We start from the raw sequence: 25230 nt of genomic DNA on the forward strand, positions 1-25230 counted from the left end.
GCACGTAGTAAATAGGACCGCTCACAAAACAGTTCAGTCTGAAGAGACGGTCAGAAATCTGCTTGATGGTCTGTAAAATATAATCTACAAAAACATTAACCAAAGAACCACCTTTACATGTTATGTAGACCACAAGGAAGTGTTTTAATTGTAGAGAAAAAAAATCATTATGACCTTTGTAACAAACTTGCATAACAGAATATGACACATACACACACATTACATACAGTCGCGATCAAAAGTTTACATACACTTGTAAAGAACATAATGTCATGGCTGTCTTGAGTTTCCAACACTTTTTACAACTCTTATTTTTTTGTGATAGAGGGTTTGGAGCACATACTTGTTGGTCACAAAAACATTCATGAAGTTTATTTCTTTTATAAATGTATTATGAGTCTACTGAAAATGTGACCAAATCTGCCTTCCCAAGGTCCTGACTTAAATGTGTGGACAATGCTCAAGAAACAAGTCCATGTCAGAAAACCAACACATTTAGCTGAACTGCACCAATTTTGTCAAGAGGAGTTAGTGAAGTAGTTAGTAATAACACAGAAATGACAATGAACATTATTGCACTACAATAGGAGCAATACAAATACCAATAATATTAACATGAAGCTACTGAGCCCACTTTCTTCTTCTTCTCCCCTTCCTCTTCTTCGTCCTTTTTCTCCTTCTCTTCATGTGGTCCATCAATCAACAGCATTGTTGTACAGGCTTATGACCTATCACATTTCATGTGCATCATCTTCTGCAAGAGTCCTCTGCTGCCTCTCACCTGTGTGTGTGTGTGTGTGTGTGTGTGCGTGCGTGCGTGCGTGCGTGCGTGCGTGCGTGCGTGCGTGCGTGCGTGCGTGCGTGCGTGCGTGCGTGCGTGCGTGCGTGCGTGCGTGCGTGCGTGCGTGCGTGCGTGCGTGAGTGTGTGTGTGTGTGTGTGTGTGCGCGTGTGTGCGCGCGTGCGAGTGCGTGCGTGCGAGTGCATGTGTCACCAGCATCATGTTGGATGACGTTAGAAACGTGTGAAAGTAAATACATGTGACAGGGTCTCAACTTTCAATTCCGTTGGTCAATGTTTGTTGAGATTCTTCACTTCTGTGAGGTGTGTGTGTGTGTGTGTGTGTGTGTGTGTGTGTGCGCGTGCGCGTGCGCTTGCTACAGTGATCTCATTTTGAACTGACGTCTTTTGTCCCCTCGCTGCCTTTCAGACGGAGATGAAGGTTTCTCAGGTCAGACCTTTTCACAGGGGGGATCATTCCATGGGGGAGCTTCCTCTCAGGACCAGAGTTTTAGTGAGGTTTCGGCCCCGGGCTTTGGCTTTGCTACTGGTCCAGAATTAGGACCATCGGCCCCCACCTCCGCCAACTACAATAACATCCATATCCCCCCTGGTGCGCACGCCCCTGCTAACACCCCAGCTGAGCTGCCACCTCCTTCAGGTAGGAGTGTTTGTAACCTCGTTAAGTGTTTCTTTGTGGAAGCTACCTTACCTTAGCATGGTGTTTACGTCCCTGCCTTGTGTTCTCTGACGTTGCAGACACAGTCAAACCAGTACCAATGTCTCGAGCTGCGCCAACTGTCGACCCGCCCTCCCTGCTCAACACCACCCAGCACCACGGTAAACACACACACACACACACACACACCTACACCCACAAACATGCACGCCTGTAAAAAGAAAATGAGCTTATTGTCAAAGTTGAACATGTTGGTGTTTAACGTGTCATTACGTGGTGGACGCCATGGTCAAGTAGTGAGGTAGTGGTTGACCACAGCGGTGCTTTGCATGTACTAACAAACCTCATGCCGCTATTCTCTGGCTGCCTGGACCAATTTCCGCCACAAGCAGCAACTCACTGCCAGCGAATCACATCCTAATGGTTGCATGCCTTACCAACTCCATATTTTGTCACTTCTCCTCTTCTTTAGCATATCTTTATCCCTGTGTGCACATGTGTACGTGTATGATGAAGATCAGTGCTGGGACTAACGCATTACAAAGTAACACGTTACTGTAACGCCGTTAGTTTCGGCGGTAACCAGTAGTCTAACGTGTTATTCTTTATATTCAGTAACTCAGTTACCGTTACTAAATGATGCCTTACTGCGTTATTTTATGTTATTTTTTGTATAGTATCAGCTAGAAACTGAGAAGATCTGAGTGTGTTTTATTGGAGAGCTGCGGTGTCGTCCTTCTGATTCTTCCTGTCACAAGAGAAGAGGCGTGCTGTGTGTGTGTGTGGGGCCGGGGGCATGTCCGTGTTTACTAACAAGACATCATCGCGGAGCCGAAGCCAAGATCCTTAACATTGAAATATTCTCTCTACTTTTCTTTTGTCGAGCACAAAGAAAATAACATTTTAAGTCAAATGTAAGTTGTGTCTTGGATCAAAGATCTTATCTATTGCCCAAAACAGCAATTAAAATCTGCTGAAACAGCTACAAAAGCAACATGCTTTGACAAAGCTAGTAAAGAGAGAGACAGACTCCGATGCCACTTCGCCTCCACCTCCACCACAACCTGAGGAATTTAACAGAGGGACTGCTAGCCAGGACAACATTGATAGAGCCATTGCAGCGTATGTGCTAGAAGACATGCAGGCTATTTCTACAGTGGGATCACCTGCTTTCAGGCAGCTAATTAGCATGATTGTGGGCATCAAACGGCAAATGGCACGAAAACATTATCCAAGTTCCTGGACAGTGAGTACATAAAAATGGAAAGCAAGCTAAAGAAGACACTCCAAACTTTGCCTCTGCTCATCCTTCAGCACTGAAGGTACACACATTCTGTCAATTCTCTTATTTACTCTTTCATTTTAGACTTCGAGAGTGTTTGATTATCACATCACTCTAAATCAGGGGTGTCAAACTCATTTGAGATGGGGGGCCACATGGGGAAAAATCTACTCCCGAGTGGGCCGGACCGGTAAAATCACGGCACGATAACTTAAAAAACAAAGACAACTTCAGATTTCACAACAAAATTAGGCATAATAATGTGTTAATTCCACAACTGTATATATCGGTATCGGTTGATATCGGAATTGGTAATTAAGAGTTGGACAATATCGTGATATCAGATATCGGCAAAAAAGCCATTATCAAACATCTCTAGTCGTTATTTATACTTCTGAATAAATGATGTGATAATGTTCATCAGTCCACTCATCGGTGTTTATATTCAATCCATCAGGATAATAAAACATCAAATTACGGGATGTTATTTATGTAGTTTGCTAATTTTCCTCAACTGCTGCATTAACATTATGTGGGTTTTTTTTCCATATGTAGCATCATCTACAACAGGGGTCGGCAACCTTTACCACTCAAAGAGCCATTTTGACCCATTTCACAAAATAAAGAAAACAATGGGAGCCAAAGTGGGCTGGCTCAGGGTGGAGGACAGAGTAAAACAACTTGCACTGAACCTAGTCTATAAAATCCGCTACACCTCCTTGATCCCGAAGTACATGTCAAACTACTTCCTTAACGTAAATGACCGCCATAACCACAACACCAGGGGGAGCTCCACAAACCACGTTAAACCCAGATTTCGATCCAACAAAGGTCTTAACTCATTCTCTTTCTATGCCACATCAATGTGGAATGCACTCCCAACAGGTATAAAAGTAAGTGCATCTCTATATTCCTTCAAAACCGCTCTAAAACAACACCTCCAGGCAACTTCAACACTTTACTAATACCCTCCTCCATTCACATCCCATCTCCCCGGATTATAAACAACTCAAATGTACTTTTAATGTATATACTTGTTCTTATGCTATCTGAACTCACTATGTTCTCTGCTGGCTGTACATATCCTACTGTAAGACCTACACTGTTTCAATGTCCACATTTCTCTGTTGATGCAATTGTTGATGACTGAAGTACTGATATCAACCAAAGGTCCCCACCCACCCCCCGGATTGTAAATAATGTAAATAATTCAATGTACATACTATGATGATTAACTTGTGTGATGACTGTATTATGTTGATAGTATATATTTGTACCATGAATTGATTAACGTGGACCCCGACTTAAACAAGTTGAAAAACTTATTCGGGTGTTACCATTTAGTGGTCAATTGTACGGAATATGTACTGTACTGTGCAATCTACTAATAAAAGTATCAATCAATCAATCAATCACAAAACTCTTTTGAAATTTAAAATGAAATAACACTGCATACAGAGTTTTTTTTTGCTTTGTGCTATGTATAAACCAGGGGTCTCAGACACGCGGCCCGCACCTTAATTTAAAAATGTAACATTAGTGCGGCCCGCGAGATTTATATGAATGCCGCTTGACAGCATCACACTTGCCAACCCTCCTAATTTTTCCGGAGACTGTCGAATTTCAGAGCATCTATTCCCGCGAATGTCTGCTGATGTTCACCTTGACAACTATAATGAGGGCATGCTATGATGGTGGAACCTTTAACGCCCCCTACAACCTGTGCAAACAGCTTGCCAGCCCAGTCACATGTTGATTGTGGTAACTTCAGAAGCGTAAGTCAAGGCATAGTTGTTCAACAGCCACACAGGTTACACTGATGGTTGTGATATAAATAACTTTAACACTCTTACTAATATGCGCCACACTGTGAACCCACACCAAACAAGAATGACAAACACATTTCGGGAGAACATCTGCACTGTAACACAACATAAACGCAACAGAAGAAATACCCAGAATCCCATGCCCCTAACTCTTCCGGGCTACATTATACACCCCCACCCCTTCCGTGCGTCGGTTGAGGTGGCCGTGGTTAGGGGGGCGGGGCGGTATGATGTAGCCCGGAATAGTTAGGGGCATGGGATTCTGGGTATTTCTTCTGTTGTGTTTATGTTGGGTTACAGTGCAGATGTTCTCCCGAAATGTGTTTGTCATTCTTGTTTGGTGTGGGTTCACAGTGTGGCGTATATTAGTAAGTGTTAAAGTTATTTATATCACAACCATCAGTGTAACCTGTGTGGATGTTGAACAACTATGCCTTGCAGTTGATGATATGTGCAATCATTGGTCGCATGCTACATGTGACCGGCTGGCACGTAGATAGCATGGCATGAAGGCGGGCGAGACGATATGTTTAAGAGAACGTTAAAAGCATTGTCACCACGTCACGTCCTCAAAATACATTTTCGGGTGAAAACCGGAGAATGTTAGCCCAGGGATTTCACTGGGAAAGGCACTGAAATCCGGACAACCTCCCGGAAAATCCTGGAAAAATCTTGAGGGTCGGCAAGTATGCAGCTGAGCCACATCAGAGTGATCAAAGAACCGCATGTGGCTCCGGAGCTGCGTTGCCGACTGTTGATCTACAAACATACACAGAATTGCTATTGTGACATCTAGTGGACATATTCAGAACAGCCGTTTTTTTTCATTCAAAAATTTCGGCTCATTTTTATATTTAGCAAACTCATCCTGCGGGCCGGATAAAACCTGTTCGCGGGCCTGATTTGGCCCGCGGGCTGTACGTTTGACATACCTCCTCTAAATGTATAGGCTATACAGTTCACAAACATAAAGAGGGATCCTAGTAGGCCAGGCCAATCTTTCCTTTTCTCTAAACTAAAACTGGGGAAATGCGTAGTGTTCTGGGCTTCAGTACAGTGTTGATCTCCTGAAGACATTATTTTATTTCACAATTCCTTGAAAGAAAATGCCTGGTTAGGCGTGTGTATAGCAGTATGTGTGCGTTATTTAATTACATGACACACAATCATGTCATGTGTGCCTTCCTTGGGTGAAGCCAGGTTTACAGCTATGTTGTGACATGTTGATATTATGCTTTTTGTTCCTTATGTATTGTATGTAGCAGCTATCTAAAATAGTTGTGTCAATTTTTTCTGGCCCAAAATAAGTTGGCCCTTTGAAAAATATCTTTGTCTCTGTGTGTTGTATGGAGACCACATTGCTTAGCAGAGTTTAGTGATGCAAATGCATGTCAAGTTGATCAACAGATTGTATTATTCTCCAGTGCAATAACAGTACTGAATTGAATTAAAAGGGCAATAATGGGAACCTTAAAATAAAGGAAAAAAATAAGTAACTAAATAGTTACTTTTCACAATAAGGCATTACTTTTTGGTGTAAGTGAGTTATTAACTGAGTTACTTTTGAAATAAAGTAACTGTAACTAGTTACTGTTTTTCAGTAACCAACCCAACAATGATGAAGATACATGCGTATGTCCATGTGTGCAGGTGATGTTCATCTGTCTCCAGAAGACTTCACCTTGGCCCAAAAGTACTGCAAGTATGCAGGCAGTGCCCTTCAGTACGAAGATGTGTCCACCGCCATCCAGAACCTCCAGAAGGCCCTCAAGCTGCTCACCACAGGCAAATAATGATGCCTTTGTCCTCCTCCAGTCGCCAGTGCTCTATCTACACTATCTTCATACACATGCACGCGCACACACACACGCACGTACACACGCACGCACATACACACATGCACATACACACGCACCCACACATACACATGCACACGCACACAGCAGACTGCAACAATGGCTGCCAGTGTGTCTGTGCTGCCATTCTTTGGTTAGTTTGGTTATCAAGGATGTGCTGTGTGAGCATGACATGCTAATCACACTGGAACCAGCGTGCACAAGAGTGTACAGGCAAAGTGTTTTGTTGCACCCACAGCGATCATGTGACGACAACCTGTCTTTATTTCCCCGTCATCGGGGCTCCCTTTTACAAACTTTACTAAATAAAGAAGGCTCAAGGGGGCGCTTTTTTTTCTTTTGCTTGAAAAAAATTAATTTTGGTTTTAATTTGGGTTTGGGTTGTGTTGATTTAAAGCAGCCATACCTGCGCCAGCTCTGCCCTTACAGATGTGTGGGGGCTTTCACGCTGCATGTATAATGAACGAGCATGCTAATCTAAATGCTAACAACATTGCTATGCCCGCCTAATAACAAGCTAGCGTAGCATCAACAATGTCTTTTCACTGTTGTCACAGATCTGATGCAATCTTTCAAAATCATGTCAATAAAATGTTATATTTGCAGGAAATATGTAGTATGTACATGACTCAAAGTTTTGGTAAATTTATCCATCCATCCATTTGCTACCGCTTATTCCCTTTTTGGGGTCGCGGGGGGCGCTGGCGCCTATCTCAGCTACAATCGGGCAGAAGGCTGAGTACACCCTGGACTAGTTGCCACCTCAGCGTAAGGCCAAAACAGATAGACAGACAACATTCACACACTAGGGCCAATTTAGTGTTGCCAATCAACCTATCCGCAGGTGCATGTCTTTGGAAGTGGGAGGAAGCCGGAGTACCCGGAGGGAACCCACGCATTCACGGGGAGAACATGCAAACTCCACACAGAAAGATCTAGAGCCTGGAATTGAACCCAGGACCGCAGGACCTTCGTATTGTAAGGCAGACGCTCTAACCCCTCTTCCGCCGTAAATGCATTGGTAAATTTAGTTATTTTTTATTTGAACGTGTGGGTGCTGTCGTGCTAACTGGAGCACCTCAGCTAAAGTCCACCAACAATAAGCAAATAAAGAATATAACTGATACATTCCAGCAGAGTTTTTTTATGGAAGATATTCGTCCTAGGCAGCAATGACAAAAGTGCTTCATCACAATATAGAGACAGACACAAGTTTACAGGTGTGGTTGTGCATACCGGCGGGCGGTGGAAGTCAGCGAATCGAGCACACCCCACAGTAAGAACACCACCAGCCCCTACCCCCACCCCCCAAACTCCCCGCTTGGCGAGGCGCGTTCATGAGACGTGCTCGTGAGGAGGAGGAAAGTTTTGCAGAAGAAAAGAAAAAAGTTCCTGAAGACTCCAATCTTTTTTCTGTAGCATGTTGACGCAGGACAGCAGGCTGCATTAAATAATGTAAGTTGCTTTTTGTCAACATTTTTTTCTTTGAGGCTCAGCCGTGTGCGAGCTGCCGTGCGTGTTTTCCTCTGAAATGATTTTTTCGTAATTTATTACATTTATTACCTGGGTGTATAAAAATGTTTGGATGTTTTTATGTATCATATTCACTTTCTATCACGAACCACTTATGTGTGTGCGTATGATATTCACTTTTAGGTATTATGAATGATAATTCACTTTCTGTCACGAACATTTCGGTCGACGTGACGTCATTGTAACTTTTGGCTTCCAAAACTGATGATGATGGCATCACTTTCAACTTGCCACGAGTTATGTTGGTGATTATTGAGCGACGTAATAAAGTGTGATTAATGAGTTAATTAAGGTTGCCGACGTCACTGTTGATTGATTGACACCATTGCGTCATTCAAAAGACGCGCTACAGGTGGCACTAGATCTAATAGGATGAACAATGTCATCATATTGAGTTTCTTTGTGACGTCATCATGGCGCCCAAACAAGATTTGTTGTTCTACAAAGTTCAAGAAGTTTGGTCAGTGTGCATGTTGTGTAACGACCTCTGGCAGCGCCAACCTGCCTTTCACCGTCTCACACCCACCAAACTTTTATAACCGTTGTTTCTCTGCGTGTTCAGTCTTTATCACACTGAAAATAATGAATAAATGCTAATGCTTTGAATCAATCAATCCCTCAATCAATCAATATCCTTTATTGAAGCAGGTAAAACTCACTGTGATTCAAAGAGGGACAAAGCTAAGAGGGCTGCAAAAACAAAGTTACGGAAACAAATATAACAACAAAAAGAGCATCTCTCACACATGGCAATTAAAAATATAAATGACTTACAACAATAACATGAAAACACGCAATAGGTAAAAAATAAATCCCCCAAAGTGATCAGCTCAGGTAACCTCAGACCCTTTTGTAAGTTATTCCATGACCAAGTAGCAGCATATCTAAAGGCTATTTTCCAAGCTTCGTGTTGGCTCGAGGAACAAACATTCTAAGGATGTCCTACGACCTTAAGCTGTAGCGATTGGAGACAGTAGATAGAAAGGAACACAAATAGACGAACCGGACCCTTAAGTTATTTATATATAAAACTATCCATCGAGACGATGCGATGTACGTACAGTTTGCCGGTGTGTACAAAGTGAAATGGTGGGCAAGGTTGACACAACAGGTAATAAAATATAAGGCACTATTTTTAAATAAGTGTAAAAAAAAAGCAAGTCTCCAAAATCTAGCAAAGGCATGAAAGTGGTCAGGATCAAGCATTTTCTAACTTCCATTCATTTTCTACCGCTTATTCCCTTTGGGGTTGCGGTGGGAGCTGGTGCCTATCTCAGCTACAATCGGGCGGAAGGGACGTACACCCTGGACAAGTCGCCACCTCATCGCAGGCATTTTCTAACTTGTTTTTGAAAAAACAACAACCCTAATTTAGTTTTAGGTTTAGACAAGTTTTTATGTGTGTGATTTACAAGACAAGTTCTCATCAGTAACAATCCCCAAATACTTATATGTTTTGACCATTTCAAGTTCGACCTCATAAGCATTTGATATTTTGTTAACGTTAAATGGCAATCGTTTGCCATTTGAAAATAAGACCAGATTTTAGGTTTTTGTGCATAAAGCACTAATCTCAGCCAAGTCAGCTGGGATTGACCAATAATAATAATAATAATAGATTTTATTTGTAAAAAAACACTTTACATTGATCAAAAAACTCTTTAAGTGCTACAGTATAACAAAATAAAAGATAATAAAAATAAATACAAATAAAAACTAGAACAGCCTAATAGCTAGAACTAGTATGCATATATCTAAAAAGAAGGCTTTTTTTAAAAAGAAGGCTTTTTAAGCCTTTTTTAAAAGCATCCACAGTCTGTGGTGCCCTCAGGTGGCCAAGGAGAGCGTTCCACAGACTGGGAGCAGCGGAGCATAAAGCCCAGTGTCAGAGTTTGTTGGTGACGAACCCCAAGATGCAGAAAAGGAGGCAGGCATTGCCTAAGAAAACATACTTTAATTTAAACACTAAAACAAGAAAAAACAAAAGGCGCGCACAAGGCGGATAACAAACTTGGCTAAGAACAAAAACACTTACTGTGACACAAACGGAACTACGGCATGAGCAGAGTGAACAGAAGTAGACAAAGCTACAAGCGACAAGACAGGTAGTGGTGACCTCGACACGACATGACACAACACGACACGACAGGAGCGATAGGTAGCAACGACAATAATCCAGCACAGACTGGATGGGAAGACAGGTTCAAATAGCATCTAGCTGATTGACATCAGTTGTGGCCTGGTGCAAATCAGCCACAGCTGAGAGGGCACAGCACTCAGGGATGAAACACAGGAAACAGACAAAATTAGAGCGCTGACAGGAAATACTACACACAGAGGAAACACAGACAAATGCAGAGTAAAAAACTAAAACATAACCAAACTGTCAGGGACGAACCTGACAGTAGGCCCCCTTCCCATAACGGATTCCAGACGTTCTAGAAACCCTCCACCCCTAGAAAAAAAAAAACAGTCCAAAGTCACGGGAGGGTGGAGGGAGGACAAGGAGGTGGGCCGCCAGGCCAAGTGTCCCCGCACCCAGTGGGGAAGAGTCAGGTGGCGACGGCGAGTTGAACGCTGCCGAAATTTGCGAGGCAGTCGCCCATGAAACTACCCCATCTGTGGCCGACGAGTATGGTGGCGCCCCCTGCTGGCCCACCGGACAGGATGGTGGTGGCGACCCCTGCTGGCCCACCGGACAAGATTGTGGTGGCTACCACTGCTGGCCCAACGGACAGGATGGTGGGGGCGGCCCCTGCTGCTGGCCCACTGGACAGGATGGTGGTGGCGACCCCTGCTGGCCCACCGGACAGGATGGTGGTGGCGACCCCTGCTGGCCCACCGGACAGGATGGTGGTGGCGCCCCCTGCTGCTGGCCCACCGGACCCCCTGCTGGCCCACCAGACAGGATGGTGGTGGCGCCCCTGCTGCTGGCCCACGGGAGAGGATGGTGGTGGAGCCCCCTGCTGCTGGGCCCACCTGAGAGGATGGTGGTGGCGCCACCTGCTGCTGGCCCACCGGAGAGGATGGTGGTGGCGCCCCTTGCTGCTGGCCCACCGGAGAAGATGGTGACGCCCCCTGGTGCTGGCACACCGGAGTGCGTGGTGGAGTCTGCTGGCCCACTGGAGTGCATAGTGGTGTCTGCTGGCCCACTGGAGTGCGTGATGGCGTCTGCTGGACCACCGGAGTTCGTGGTGGCGCCATAGGTTGCAGACCCACCGTAGATGATGGCGCCGTAGGTTGCAGACCCACCGGAGGTGATGGTGCCGTCTGCTGGCCCACAGGAGATGATGGTGGCGTCTGCCGGCCCACCAGAGATGATGGTGGCGTCTGCCGGCCCACCGGAGATGAGGGCATCGTCTGTTGCAGACCCACTGGGACGAGAAGTAGCTCAGCCTCTCCAGCTGCACAGCTACTGATAGCCCCCCCTCAAGGGACGGATCCAAGACGTCCCCAGATAGGCCCACAGACAACAGGGGTGGATGGGAGAGGGCTTGAAAAGCGACCAAACTTTTCTTTAAATTAGCCATTAGTTTTAACGCTAAATTAAGCCTCTCTGCCATAGACATCTCTGCGGGGTTCGAATTTGGCTGGATTATTCTGTCAGAGTTTGTTGGTGACGAACCCCAAGATGCAGAGAAGGAAGCAGGCATTGCTTAAGAAAACATACTTTAATTTAAACACTAAAACAAGAACAAACAAAAGGGCACTAACAAAAGGCGCGCACAAGGCGGATAACAAACTTGGGTGAGAACAAAAACACTTACTGTGATACGAACGGAACTGACACCCGGTCTCCCATTGTTCATAGCTTTGTCCTCGGAGGTTGGAGGAGGTTAGCCTTTCCGGAGCAGAGGTGTCATGTGGAGGATTTGGGGGTGAGTAGTTCTATGAGGTAGAGGGACTGGTCAAAACAGCAACATCAAAAGCCAACTGCAGGTGCTCAAAGGTTGGCACAACAGCGGGGGATGGACAATATATGACCGTGTCATCTGCATAAATTTATTGCAGCATCCGACACATTATCACAGAGATTATACATGGAAAACGAAATGGACCTAAAATGGAACCCTGCGGTGCACCATTCAATACAGGGACAAAAAAACGAAGAGGACCAAGCAAACTGTACGTAATGGGTTGTATTGGACAGATAATTAGGAAACCACTTTACAGTCTGCTGAGATAGGCCAATCCTGTGCAGTCTGTCCGCCAGAATGGTATGGTCGACCATGTCAAATACCTTTTGACAGGTCGATAAATAGAGCTGCACAATCTTTTTTACAAACCAATGCCTCAATAATGTCCTTCAAAGCTTTGATAGCTGCGGTTATGTTGCTATGTCGCTTTCTAAAACCTGACTGATGTTGAGGAAAGCCGACCATAGGGGTCTAAAAAATGTTTAAGTTGTTTACTAACAATATTTTCAAGAACATTAGATATATAGGACGCATAACTTAGAGATGGGTCTATAGTTATTAAGAGCTGTGGGATTTCCTCCTTTTGACAAATTTAAAACATAGGCAGATTTCCAAATGTTAGGAATCACATTATGCAATCTATTAATAAAAGTTTCAATCAGTCAACAATATGGCCTTGTGGTTAGAGTGGCCGCCCTGAGCTCGGTAGGTCGTGAGTGCAAACCCCGGCCAAGTCATGCCAAAGATTATAAAAAAAAATGGGACCCATCACTAGGGATGATGTTCAAAACCGTTTCTCCCGTTTGTTCGATAAGAAAAGAACTGATTCCATGGATTCAAATCCCTTTTTGAGAACCGGTTCCCGTTATCGAAGCCACTATACCGTATTTTCGCGACCATAGGGCACGCCATATTAAAAGGTGCCGTGTCAGTTACAGGTGCTATTTCTGTATTTAACGCATAAATACGGCACAGTGTGTTTTGGGGCGCAGGCTTGGTTAAACATACGCTAGCTTAAAACATACGCTAGCATGCATGGACGCTATTTTAAAAAGGCGGTTGTGCTTTATTGAAGTATTCATCAATGTACTCAAATAATTTTTTGATCAATCCTCATCCACAAATCCATCAAAGTCCTCATTTTCTGTGTCCCAAATGAACAGCTGGGCAAGTCCTCCATCAAACACCCCAGATTCCTTCTCCTCATTTTCAAAGTCAGTCTCGTTGTCTGATTTATTGATTGATTGATTGATTGATTGATTGATTGATTGATTGAAACTTTTATTGGTAGACTGCACAGTTCAGTACATATTCCGTACAATTGACCACTAAATGGTAACACCCGAATAAGTTTTTCAACTTGTTTAAGACGGGGTCCACGTTAATCAATTCATGGTAATGAATTGATTGAATGGACATTAATAATACATGTGCATTAGCATAGCATGCTAGCACAACAATAAAAGCCGACTTGTCTTGCCCCATTGTGCGTATCGATTCGCTACCGTGCTGGTCCCCTTCTTCTCCACAGTCTGCTTCACCGGGATGTCGAAAGTGAGCGGCACCTCGTCTATGTTGGTGATGTGTTTGTCTGCATTTTTGAATTTATTTACAAGGCACATAGCAGCACTATATGCTCACTGGGGGCGTGCCTTTAGCGTACTCTCTCACCTGAAACTGTCACCCTATAACGGCCGCATGCTGTCCTCAGTCACGTTCGCTTTTCCTCGGTTTTGTAACGACCTGGTGAAGTTGATGTTGTGTTCTTGAGTGAGGGATGTTCAGAATTCCCATTTTTGTGAACGTAGCACGCCTGTAAGGTGATTGGCGAAGAAGGAGGAAGCGTTGTTGTCGCCGAAATGAGGAGTGAGGATAGACGTGTGTGTGGAAAGAACAAGATAAGTCGAGCGGTGTTAGTATAAGTTGCTCAATAAAAGTTTAAAAAGAGCGTCAGACTTGCTGTGCACTTCTTCTGGATGCTACAATATAAACAGTGTGCCGGCCCACTCATATTACATCTATGGCTTCTGGAACTCAGTGCACACACAACCACCTATCTGGATTCCATAAGAGATTCGATAAAGAATCGGTTCGATAGGAGGATTCGATAATGGACTCGAACTCGATAATTTCTTAATGAACATCATCCCTACCCATTACCTACTCAGCATCAAGGGCTGGAATTGGGGGTTAAATCACCAAATGATTCCTGAGCGCGGCCACCGCTACTGCTCACTGCTCCCCTCACCTCCCAGGGGGTGGAACAAGAGGATGGGTCAAATGCAGAGAGTAATTTCACCACACCTAATGTGTGTGTGTGTGACTCTCAGTGGTACTTTTTAAGTATACCTGATTTATCAGTTAGATTTCAGGCTTAGTTAAGGCTTTCTTCATATGGATTTAGTAGGCTACGTAGCTAGCAGCAGTTAGCATGTCAATGTACCTGGCGAGTAGTTAGCAATGTTAGCATCAACATGTATAAGTCACTGGGCTTGTTGTCAGTCATCAGGGTAGCAGGCAGATAGATCAGACCTGGGCAAATTGAGGCCCGAGGGCCACATGCGGCCCGTTGAGCTTTTCAATCTGGCCCGCCGGACATTCCCAGATCATATTTTTAGATCTATAAGATGGAAAGTGTAGCTGCCATTATGACATGCAGTGATGTTTTCTAATGACCGTAAGTCTTGAACTATACAAAGTTTTTAAATGTTTGAAATCTGCGCTTATGGACGATATACCAGTTACTATGGTAATCTAATTAGTTACTATGGTCATCTAATTAGTTACTATGGTCATGGGGAAGGCGTGACGCAGTGGGAGAGTGGCCGTGCGCAACCCTAGGGTCCCTGGTTCAATCCCCACCTAGTACCAACCTCGTCACGTCCGTTGTGTCCTGAGCAAGACACTTCACCCTTGCTCCTGATGGGTGCTGGTTAGCGCCTTGCATGGCAGCTCCTCAATCAGTCTGTGAATGTGTGTGTTAATGGGTAAATGTGGAAGTAGTGTCAAAGCGCTTTGAGTACCTTGAAGGTAGAAAAGCGCTATACAAGTACAACCCATTTATCATTTATCTACGTCACAGCAGCTCAGATGAGGCACCGAGCAGTGTGGGCGGGAAGCGTTTCCACAGACGCGGAAGGAGATTTTCACAACAAAGTTCTCAAGCTTAGTGATAATAGAATGGAATAGAATAGAATAGAAAGTACTTTATTGATCCCTGTGGGGAATTCAGCCAATATCAGATATATCAGATTGTAGGTGGGTTTATTTTGTACCCTTCGCGTTCATATTTCAGTGTTTATTGCATTTTTGTCGCGTTTCACTTGATTGTAAAATATGTCGATCGAAAGCAGGTGTGACATTCATATTTAGTAAATATTCGGTGTTGCATTGTTAATAGAAAAATGTAAAATTCTATTACGTTTTTAAGGCGGTCTGTCATAACGTTTTTAGCATTCAATCAGACAATATTGGGAGGTTTTGTATTAGTGTTCCTAAAAATATATATACCGGCCCCCAGACATATTTTCCTCTAAATGTGGCCCCCCCAGGTCAAAATAATTGCCCAGGCCTGAGATATAGCCATGTTCCTGTCTCCAGGCTAACACTTGTCAACATTAGCATGTGGACGTCGCTGGAAGGAGATAGGAAGTTGGATGTTTTGGGGGCGTGGCACGTATCCAGAAGGCCACACCCACACTGAGGCATCACACACATGAATGGTCGTCTTTGTGTGGGTTTAAGCCAACATGACAAAGACACACTTTAATTTGAATGTCAGCAGCTGTATGACATTATTGCTACCACTCATTAATATTCATGAAGCCGAGCTCCGCCCCCGACATCATGTGACCTCACCTAACTGTGCCCCTCTCAACCAGGGCGGCGTGTCGTAGGAATGTCGTGGTGATGGTCTTCCTGCTCTGGGCGGGACTTGACACACACGGTAAGTACCTGCGCCCGTGTTATGTGACACCTCCCATCATGTGACCTCACCTGCTGGTTTTCATCCTCATCAGAATTCATCATTGCTTGTGTGTATTTCTTTAAGACAATAATGTGTTTGTGTGCGTGTGTGTGTGCGCGCACGTGTGTGTGTGTGTGTGTGTTTTCCATAGTCTTCCAGCAGCCTAAAGCCAAGTATGCTCATAAACTTCCCAGCAGTCCCGACCACCCTCACACACACACACACACACACACACACACACACACACACACGCACAGTGCATTGTGTGTCCTTGATGGAAAGAACACATCATGTCACTTCCTGTGGGGGGGTTAAGCCCCGCCCCCATCTGCTTGTATGCCCATGCCTCCATATTTTGATTGATACATCATCATCACTATTTCTTTGCTTCCTGTCACTCTACAACTTTCTTCTTCCTTGTCTCCTCAAGTTCTAGGCTGCAATAAGTCATTAGGATTCTTTGTTTGTATGTGTATGTTTGTGTGTGCACACACGTGTGTGTGTGTGTGTGTGTGTGTTAGTCACACACATTAGCATTTAGATAGCTTGCAGTAGAAGACAAATGTGTTGTCGTTGCATGTACACACAGTTAATTACTATTAGTGTTTACCTCTCTCTCCACCCACACACGGTAGTTTGTGTTCGAGTGTGTGTGTGTGTGTTTAAAACGAGTGATTGTAATGCTTCTTCAAGATGGTATAATAAGTATTGTAATACATGTAGTAATAATAATAAGATAAATAAATATTGTAATAGTGTAGTAATAACTATTGTAATAAACATAATAAGTATTGTGATGAAGTGGGAATATTGTAACAAATTTGATATAGTCCATTCATCCATCCATTTTCTCCTGCTTGTCCCTTTCGGGGTCGCAGGGGATGCTGGAGCCTATCTCAGCTACATTTGGGCGGAAGGTGGGGTAGACCCTGGACAAGTCGCCCCCTCATCGCAGGGCCAACACAGATAGACAGACAACATTCACACTCACATTAAGACTAGGGCCAACATAGTGTTGCCAATATAGTATTAAACGTAATACACATTGTAACAAGTTTAATACTAAATATTGCAATAATCTTTTTGTTGCAATGTATGAATGTAATGTTGTAATAAATGTAGTAATATTATAATTAATGTAATATAGTAATAAACATAATAAATATGGTTGTATGTGTAATAATTATGGCTGTCAAACAATTTAAATATTTAATCGCTATTAATCACAGTTTGTTCATAGTAAACTGAAAATTAATCGCGATTAATATAATTTTTCATTATTAAGTGTTCCCTTAACATAACATTTTTAAGTTTTAATAACCATGACTGGATAATTAATTTACTTCAATTAATCAATCAATCAATCAATCAATGTTTATTTATATAGCCCTAAATCACCAGTGTCTCAAAGGGCTGCACAAACCACAATGACATCCTCGGTAGAGCCCACATCAGGGCAAGGAAAACTCACCCCAGTGGGACGTCGGTGACATTGACAATGATGACTATGAGAAACCTTGGAGAGGACAGCACATGTTCAATTTTCTCATTAAAGAATTTCGTAAAGTCATCTGCCGAGTGAGTGGAGCTACTGGAAGGAGTCCCTTGTTGGGTTAGCGATGCTACCGTACTAAACAAAAATTTAGGATTGTTTTTATTAAGGCGGATGAGATTTGAGTAATATTTAGCTCTAGCTAAGGTAAGCATGCGTTTATAAGTTATTAAACTATCAATCCATGCTTGATGATAAACCTCAAGTTTAGTCGCGCGCCATTTGCGTTCCAGCTTTCTACATGATAATTTATGAGCTCTAGTTTCTTCTGTAAACCATGGGGTACGCCTTTTTGGAGCCTTTTTTAACTTCAGCGGTGCTATACTATCAATGGTTTCGCGCAGGGCGTAGTTAAAGTTGTTAGTGAGGTTATCAATAGAGCCCACATACTTTGGGAATGGTGCCATTACTGAGGGCAATAGGCCAGCAAGAGTTATCGTTGTGGCAGCATTAATGTTGCGGCTGCTATAGCAGTTATTATTATTATTAGCTTGCCGTACGTGAGTCTGAACCTCGAATTTTATAAGGTAATGAGCGGACATTACTTTAGTACACGGGACTATCATAACTTTGGAAACGGTGATACCCCTGACAAGCACTAGGTCTATCGAATTACCGTTGCAATGCGTGGGTTCATTTATTATTTGTGTAAGACCACAGCTATCGATTATAGTCTGGAGCGCCACGTACGGTGGGTCCGATTGGGTATTCAAATGGATATTAAAGTCCCCCATTATAATTATATTATCGGCTTACGTCACAAGATCAGCAACGAACTCTGAGAATTCATTGATAAAGTCCGAATAGGGCCCTGGGGGGCGGTAGATAACAGTCAGGTATAGAGGCAGCGGTGTGACAGACCTCATGATAAGCACCTCAAACAATTTGTATTTACTATTTAGGTTAGGACTAAGGTTAAAGTTTTCGTTGTATATTAGTGCGACCCCCCCACCCCTTTTAAGGGGACGGGCAATATGCGTATTTGTATAGTTAGGAGGAGATGCCTCTTTTAGTGAAAAAAGTCGTCTGGTTTAAGCCAGGTTTTGCTGAGACCGATGACGTTAAGATTGTTGTCTCTAATGACCTCATTAACTAATAACGTTTTGGGAGACAATGATCTTATGTTTAAAAAGCCCGTATCATACGCAATATTAATAATGTTGCGTTTATTATGCGTAGTGCACTTAAAACAATTACGACCATATCTAGAAATTGATATGATGGGAATTTTCCGATTGTTTGCTTGGTGCTGCGATAAATTAAACGCACCATAATTTACCACCTCAGTAGAACGCATTTCAAACTCTGACACAGTCATAGCAGAAAAAACTTGTTCTAACTTAACTGACTCCTCACCCAGACTAGTAGGCTTGTGTCTTTCATTTAAATCCAGCTTCAGGATGGAATGAAGCGGTGTTCAGTGGGGATTAGCCTTTTGCTTTGTCGTTAGCCCCGCTCGGCATCCGCGCTTCTGTTTTCGATCACACCGCTTGCGTGTCTTCCAATGACGGTCCCCACTGGTACTAAACTTTGCTGCGTTAAAGGCCGCTGGATGTAGCCGGCGAAGTATTCCCATGCTAACGAGGTGGTCCAACGTACACACATCTTTCAGTCCAAAACGGCCCGATTTACCCACATCCAGAATTGTCTGGCGGGCATAAGTGATCACGGAGTGTCCACGCTGTAAGCCAGGCATGAAATTTGCGGAAATGTCTGGTAATTTTTGCCAACCGTTGTCTTTCTACCATGAGCGTCTGTAGCCGCAGCCCGTCAAGGCGCCACCATCCCCCGAATGTTCTTTAAACATTATGCATTATTAAACAGCTCAACACAAAAACGACATAAACATGCTTTCAATGGCAATTTAAAAAATAACTGTAGTCTGTTGGTGTCTTGCCAGATTTTTTACTTGGTAGGAATACAGAAGTTGTATTCCTGCTGTAGGAGCACTTGCATTCGGAGGGGAGGAGCTACACCATGTTTACATACCAGTAATTACGCATTAGTAATACAAAATGTGGATTGTTACGATCATGGTTTGATTATCAAATATGTTAAGTAATGTAAAATGTGATATTTGTACCTGTATAAATACGTCTGGTATTCTGTACATTACATGGTTTACAAGTTAATGGTATTCATATCTCTGTATCTATATATTATTAAAATGTGATATTCAGCCTGCTAAACATTCTTTAAATGTGGATTGTACATCAGAAGACGTTATACAAGAATATACACAATATTTCAGCCTCCCAGAAAACATTTATTTAGGTAGAAATATCACATATTAAAGTACAAAACATCTCTGACAAAACATGATTGTAATGGGAGACCATTTTTCATTTGGTTTTGTAGTTAGACCGCTATTATTGTAAAGCCAGAAGTGTGTGATGGGTATGAGAAGAAGTGTCTTGACATTTTTAGACGAAAATGTCCAATTAAAAAGTGATTCGAGACTTCCTCTCTATGGCCTTTTTTTCCGCTATGCTTTTATTACATCTCACTAAAACAATTAGTGTAACAATCTACATTTTATGTTAATAATGCTCTCAACTGTAATCCAAACATGGACGTGAAGCTCCTTCTCTCTACAAGCGCCGCAGCAGGTGTTCGCTCCAATGATGTCTCACGGCGATGGAAGATAAAATAGTCATGTCTTGTAGGGAGAACAATTTGCCATAGCTTTGGATCTGAGATTTCTATATCGTACCGTTTTCTTTGTCCATGTCTGTTCGTTATTTTCAAGCTTGTGGCTTAACAGTAACTGAATGCCATTATATTTCACCATGCAAAGTAATGGATTACCATGAATTGATTAACGTGGACCCCGACTTAAACAAGTTGAAAAACTTATTGGGGTGTTACCATTTAGTGTTCAATTGTACGGAATATGTACTGTACTGTGCAATCTACTAATAAAAGTATCAATCAATCAAAAAAATGGATTGGAGGTCAAAAAGAAGTCAGAACGCAAGACTGTTACTAGCTCGCTAAAAAAAAATTGTGCCATTAAAGGAATTCATAGTTCACGCGTTATTATCCTGTTAACTTTGACAGCCCTAGCAGTAATACATACAGGGTGCCCATGAAGTCTGTTTAACATATTAAAATTTTATAACAAAGGTAGTTGACAATATCAATCAATCAAAGTGTATTTATATAGTCCTTAATCACAGGTGTCTCAAAGGGCTCCGCAAGCCACAACAACATCTTCGGCTCAGATCCTACATCAGGGCAAGAAAAAACTCAATCCAATGGGCTACAATGAGAAACCTTGGAGGGGACCACAGATGTGGGGATCCCTCTCCCTGGGCGACCGGTACAATAGACGTCGAGTGGATCTAGTTAATAGTGTGAGAGTCCAGTCCATAGTGGGGAAAATGAGATAGCAGATCAACTGGTCCAAAAGGGTGGTCTATTTAAGGGGTAGCGTATATAAATGAGTTTTAAGATGGGACTTAAATGCTTCCACACTATTTGTTAACTATAAACCCCGTTTACATATGAGTTGGGAAATTGTGTTGGATGTAAATATAAACGGAATACAATGATTTGCAAATCTTTTTCAACCCATATTCAGTTGAATATCTACAAAGACAACATATTTGATGTTCAAACTGATAAACAATTTTTTTTTGCAAATAATCATTAACTTTAGAATTTGATGCCAGCAACACGTGACAAAGAAGTAGGGAAAGGTGGCGATAAATACTGATAAAGTTGAGGAATGCTCATCAAACACTTATATGGAACATCCCACAGGTGTGCAGGCTGATTGGGAACAGTTGGGTGCCATGATTGGGTATAAAAGCAGCTTCTATGAAATGCGAAGTAATTCACAAACAAGGATGGGGCGAGGGTCACCAATTTGTAAGCAAATTGTCGAACAGTTTTAGAACAACATTTCTCAACGAGCTATTGCAAGGAATTAAGGGATTTTACCATGTACGGTCCGTAAAATCATCAAAAGTTTCAGAGAATCTGGAGAAATCACAGCACGTAAGCGATGATATTACGGACCTTTGATCCCTCAGGTGGAACTGCATCAAAAACCGACATCATTGTGTAAAGGATATCACCACATGGGCTCAGGAACACTTCATAAAAACACTGTCAGTAACAACAGTTGATCTCTACATCTGTAAGTGCAAGTTAAAACTCTACTATTGCAAAGCCAAACCCATTCATCAACAACACCCTAAAACGCCGCCGGCTTCGCTGGGCCCGAGCTCATCTAAGATGGACTGATGCAAAGTGGAAAAGTGTTCTGTGGTCTGACGAGTCCACATTTCAAATTATATTTGGAAAAAGAGGACGTGGTGTCCTCCAGAACACAGAGGAAAATAACCATTCGGATTGTTATAGGCGCAAAGTTCAAAAGCCAGCATCTGTGATGGTATGGGGGTGTATTAGTGCCCAAGGTATGGGTAACTTACACATCTGTGAAGGCACCATTAATGCTGAAAGGTCCATACAGGTTTTGGTGCAACATATGTTCTCATCCAAGCAACGTTATCATGGACGCTCCTGCTTATTTCAGCAAGACAATGCCATGTTTCAACAGCGTGGCTTCGTAGTAAAAAAGTGCGGGTACTTTCCTGGCCCGCCTGCAGTCCAGACCTGTCTCCCATTGAAAATGTGTGGCGCATTATGAAGTGTAAAATACGACAGCGGAGACCCCGGACTGTTGAACGACTGAAGCTCTGCATAAAACAAGAATGGGAAAGAATTCCACTTTCAAAGCTTCAACAATTAGTTTCCTCAGTTCCCAAACTTTTATTGAGTGTTGTTAAAAGAAAAGGTGATGTAACACAGTGGTGAACATGCCCTTTTCCAACTACTATGGCACGTGTTGCAGCCATGAAATTTTAAGTCATTTATTATTTGGAAAAAAAATTTAAATTTGGGAGTTTGAACATCAAATATCTTGTCTTTGTAGTGCATTCAACTAAATATGGATTGAAAATGATTCGGAAATCATTGTATTCCGTTTATATTTACTTCCAACACAATTTACCAACTCATATGGAAACGGGGTTTGTATAGGTATGTATGTATGTATATATATTAGGGCTGTCAATGTTAACGTGTTAACGCATGTGATTAGTACAAAAACAAGTATTGCGTTACCATAAATGAATGATGATTAATCAAACAGTGTGTTTTGACTGGCGCCTGAAGGCAGCGCACAGGCAGTAATGGGGGGGGGGACGTGGTTGGAGCGGGGGGGGGGCGTAGTTAAGAGGGGAGGAGTATATTTACAGCTTACAATTCACCAACTCGAGTATTTCATATATATATAGATGTACGTATGTACGTACGCGAAACAAAAATATAAACACTTTTACTATATACAGAAAAGGACATGTTCCTTTCAAATATTGTTCACAATTCTGTCTAAATCTGTGTTTGTGAGCATTTCTTCTTTGCCAATATAATCCATCCCACCTCACAGTTGTGGCATATCTCGATGCTGATTAAACAACATGATTATTGCACAGGTGTGCCTTAAGCCACTCTGAAATGTGCAGTTTTATCACACAGCATAATGCCACAGATGTTGCAAGTTGCGAGGGAGCGTGCAGTCGGCATGCTGACTGCATAATGTCCACCTTTCAGAGCACATAGTAACCACACCAGCTTCGGACCTCCACATCCAGCATGTGCACCTCCATGAATGTCTGAAACCAACCACTCGGACAGTTGCTGCAACAATTGGTTCGCATAACCAAATACTTTCTGCACTAACTGTAAGATTACCGTCTCAGAGAAGCTCATCTGCATGCTCGTCGTCCTAATAGGGGTCTTGACTTGATTGTAGTTTGTCGTCGTAATCAACTTGTGTGGACAAAATGCTCACAGTTGATGGCATCTGCCACATTGGAGAGGTGTTTTCTTTACGGATGAATCCCGGTTTTCACTGTTCAGGTCAGATGGCAGACGGCGTGGGTGGCGTCGTATTGGAGAGCAGTTTGCTGATGTCAACGTTGTGAATGGAGTGGCCCATGGTGGGGTGGGGTGGGGTTATGGTATGGGCAGGCGTATGTTATGGACAACAAACACAAGTGCATTTTATTGATGGCATTTTGAATGCACAGAGATACAGTGATGAGAACCTGTGGCTCATTGTTGTGCCATTCGAGACCATCACCTCATGTTACAGCGCATGACAATGCACGGCCCCATGTTGCAACGATCTGTGCGCAATTCCTGGAAGATGAAAACATCCCAGTTCTTGCATGGCCAGCATACTCACTGAACATGTCACCCATTGGGAATGTTTGGGATGCTGTGGATAGGCGTATACGACAGCGTGTTCCAGTTCCTGCCAATATCCAGCAGCTTTGCACAGCCATTGAGGAGGAGTGGACCAACATTCCACAGTCAACAATCAACAACCTGATCAATTTTATGCGAAGGAGAGGTGCTGCACTGTGTGAGGCCACCACATAGTGGCTGTTTTTCTGACCCCTTCAGATCCCCAATAAAGCAAAACTGCACATTTCAGAGTGGCCTTGTATTATGGGCAGCCTAAGGCACATCTCTGCTATAATCATGCTGTTTAATCAGCATCTTGATATGCCACAGCTGTGAGGTGGGATGGATTATCTTGGCAAAGACGAAATGCTCACTAACACAGATTTAGACAGATTTACGAACAATATTTGAGAGGAATAAGTCTTTTGTGTATATGGTAAAAGTTTTAGATATTTGAGTTCAACTCATGAAAAATGTAAGCAACACCAAAATGTTTCTTTTATATTTTTTTCAGTATACCTGTATGTATGTATATACAGTATGTGTGTGTGTGTGTATATGTATATATATATATATATATATATATATATATATATATATATATATATACCGATTCGAATACGAATCGTGATTCTCACGTTGTGCGATTCAGAATCGATTCTCTTTTTTTTTTTTAAATGGATTTCTTTTTAATTTTTATTTATTTATTTATTAATTTAAATCAATCCAACAAAACAATAAACAAAAATACCATAACAATGCAATCCAATTCCAAAACCAAACCTGACCCAGCAACACTCAGAACTGCAATAAACAGAGCAATTGAGAGGAGACACAAACACGACACAGAACAAACCAAAAGTAGTGAAACAAAAATTAATATTATCAACAACAGTATCAATATTAGTTATAATTTCAGCATGGCAGTGATTAAAAATCCCTCATTGACATTATCATTAGACATTTATAAAAATTTTAAAAAAGGACAATAGTGTCACAGTGGCTTACACTTGCATCGCATCTCATAAGCTTGACAACACACTGTGTTCAATGTTTTCACAAAGATAAAATAAGCCGTATTTTTGGTTCGTTTAATAGTTAAAACAAATTTACATTATTGCAATCAATAGATAAAACATTGTCCTTTACAATTATAAAAGCTTTTTTTTTAAAATCAACTACTCTGCTAGTATGTCAGCAGACTGGGGTAGATCCTGCTGAAATCCTATGTATTGAATGAATACAGAATCATTTTGAATCGGAAAAATATCGTTTTGAATCGAAAATTGCGTCGAATCGAACCCCAAGAATCGATATTGAATCGAATCGTTTAGGGGACGGCGTGGCGTTGTTGGTAGAGTGGCTGTGCCTGTAATCTGAGGGTTACTGGTTTAATCCCCACCTTCTACCATCCTAGTCATGTCCGTTGTGTCCTTGGGCAAGACAATTCACCCTTGCTCCTGATGGGTCCTGGTGAGCGCCTTGCATGGCAGCTCCCGCCGTCAGTGTGTGAATGTGTGTGAATGGGCGAATGTGGAAATACTGTCAAAGCGCTTTGGGCTCCTTAAAAAGGGGTAGA

The 25230-nt window shown here is 42.6% G+C and overlaps 2 protein-coding genes across 6 annotated transcripts in view; both read left to right on the top strand.

The window, feature by feature from the left end:
* Positions 1 to 7031, top strand: part of vta1 (vesicle (multivesicular body) trafficking 1) — a 66154-nt gene extending 59123 nt beyond the window's left edge. Inside the window, exons 6-8 of the mRNA XM_061901373.1 lie at positions 1209 to 1439; positions 1538 to 1618; positions 6216 to 7031. Coding sequence (XP_061757357.1) covers positions 1209 to 1439; positions 1538 to 1618; positions 6216 to 6358 — 455 coding nt within the window. The 3' untranslated portion in view covers positions 6359 to 7031. The remainder of the gene's footprint in view (positions 1 to 1208; positions 1440 to 1537; positions 1619 to 6215) is intronic.
* Positions 7032 to 7170: 139 nt separating this feature from the next.
* adgrg6 (adhesion G protein-coupled receptor G6) overlaps positions 7171 to 25230 on the top strand; it is a 49552-nt gene continuing 31492 nt past the window's right edge. For all 5 annotated transcript variants that reach the window (XR_009806891.1, XM_061901370.1, XM_061901368.1 and 2 more), the window contains exons 1-2: positions 7171 to 7876; positions 15753 to 15817. Coding sequence is in view for 4 of the 5 variants with exons in the window: in XM_061901370.1 (XP_061757354.1) it covers positions 7875 to 7876; positions 15753 to 15817 (67 nt within the window). In the remaining variant the exon portion in view is untranslated. The remainder of the gene's footprint in view (positions 7877 to 15752; positions 15818 to 25230) is intronic.

Source organism: Nerophis ophidion, linkage group LG05, assembly GCF_033978795.1.
Source record: "Nerophis ophidion isolate RoL-2023_Sa linkage group LG05, RoL_Noph_v1.0, whole genome shotgun sequence".
NCBI classification, from domain to species: domain Eukaryota; kingdom Metazoa; phylum Chordata; class Actinopteri; order Syngnathiformes; family Syngnathidae; genus Nerophis; species Nerophis ophidion.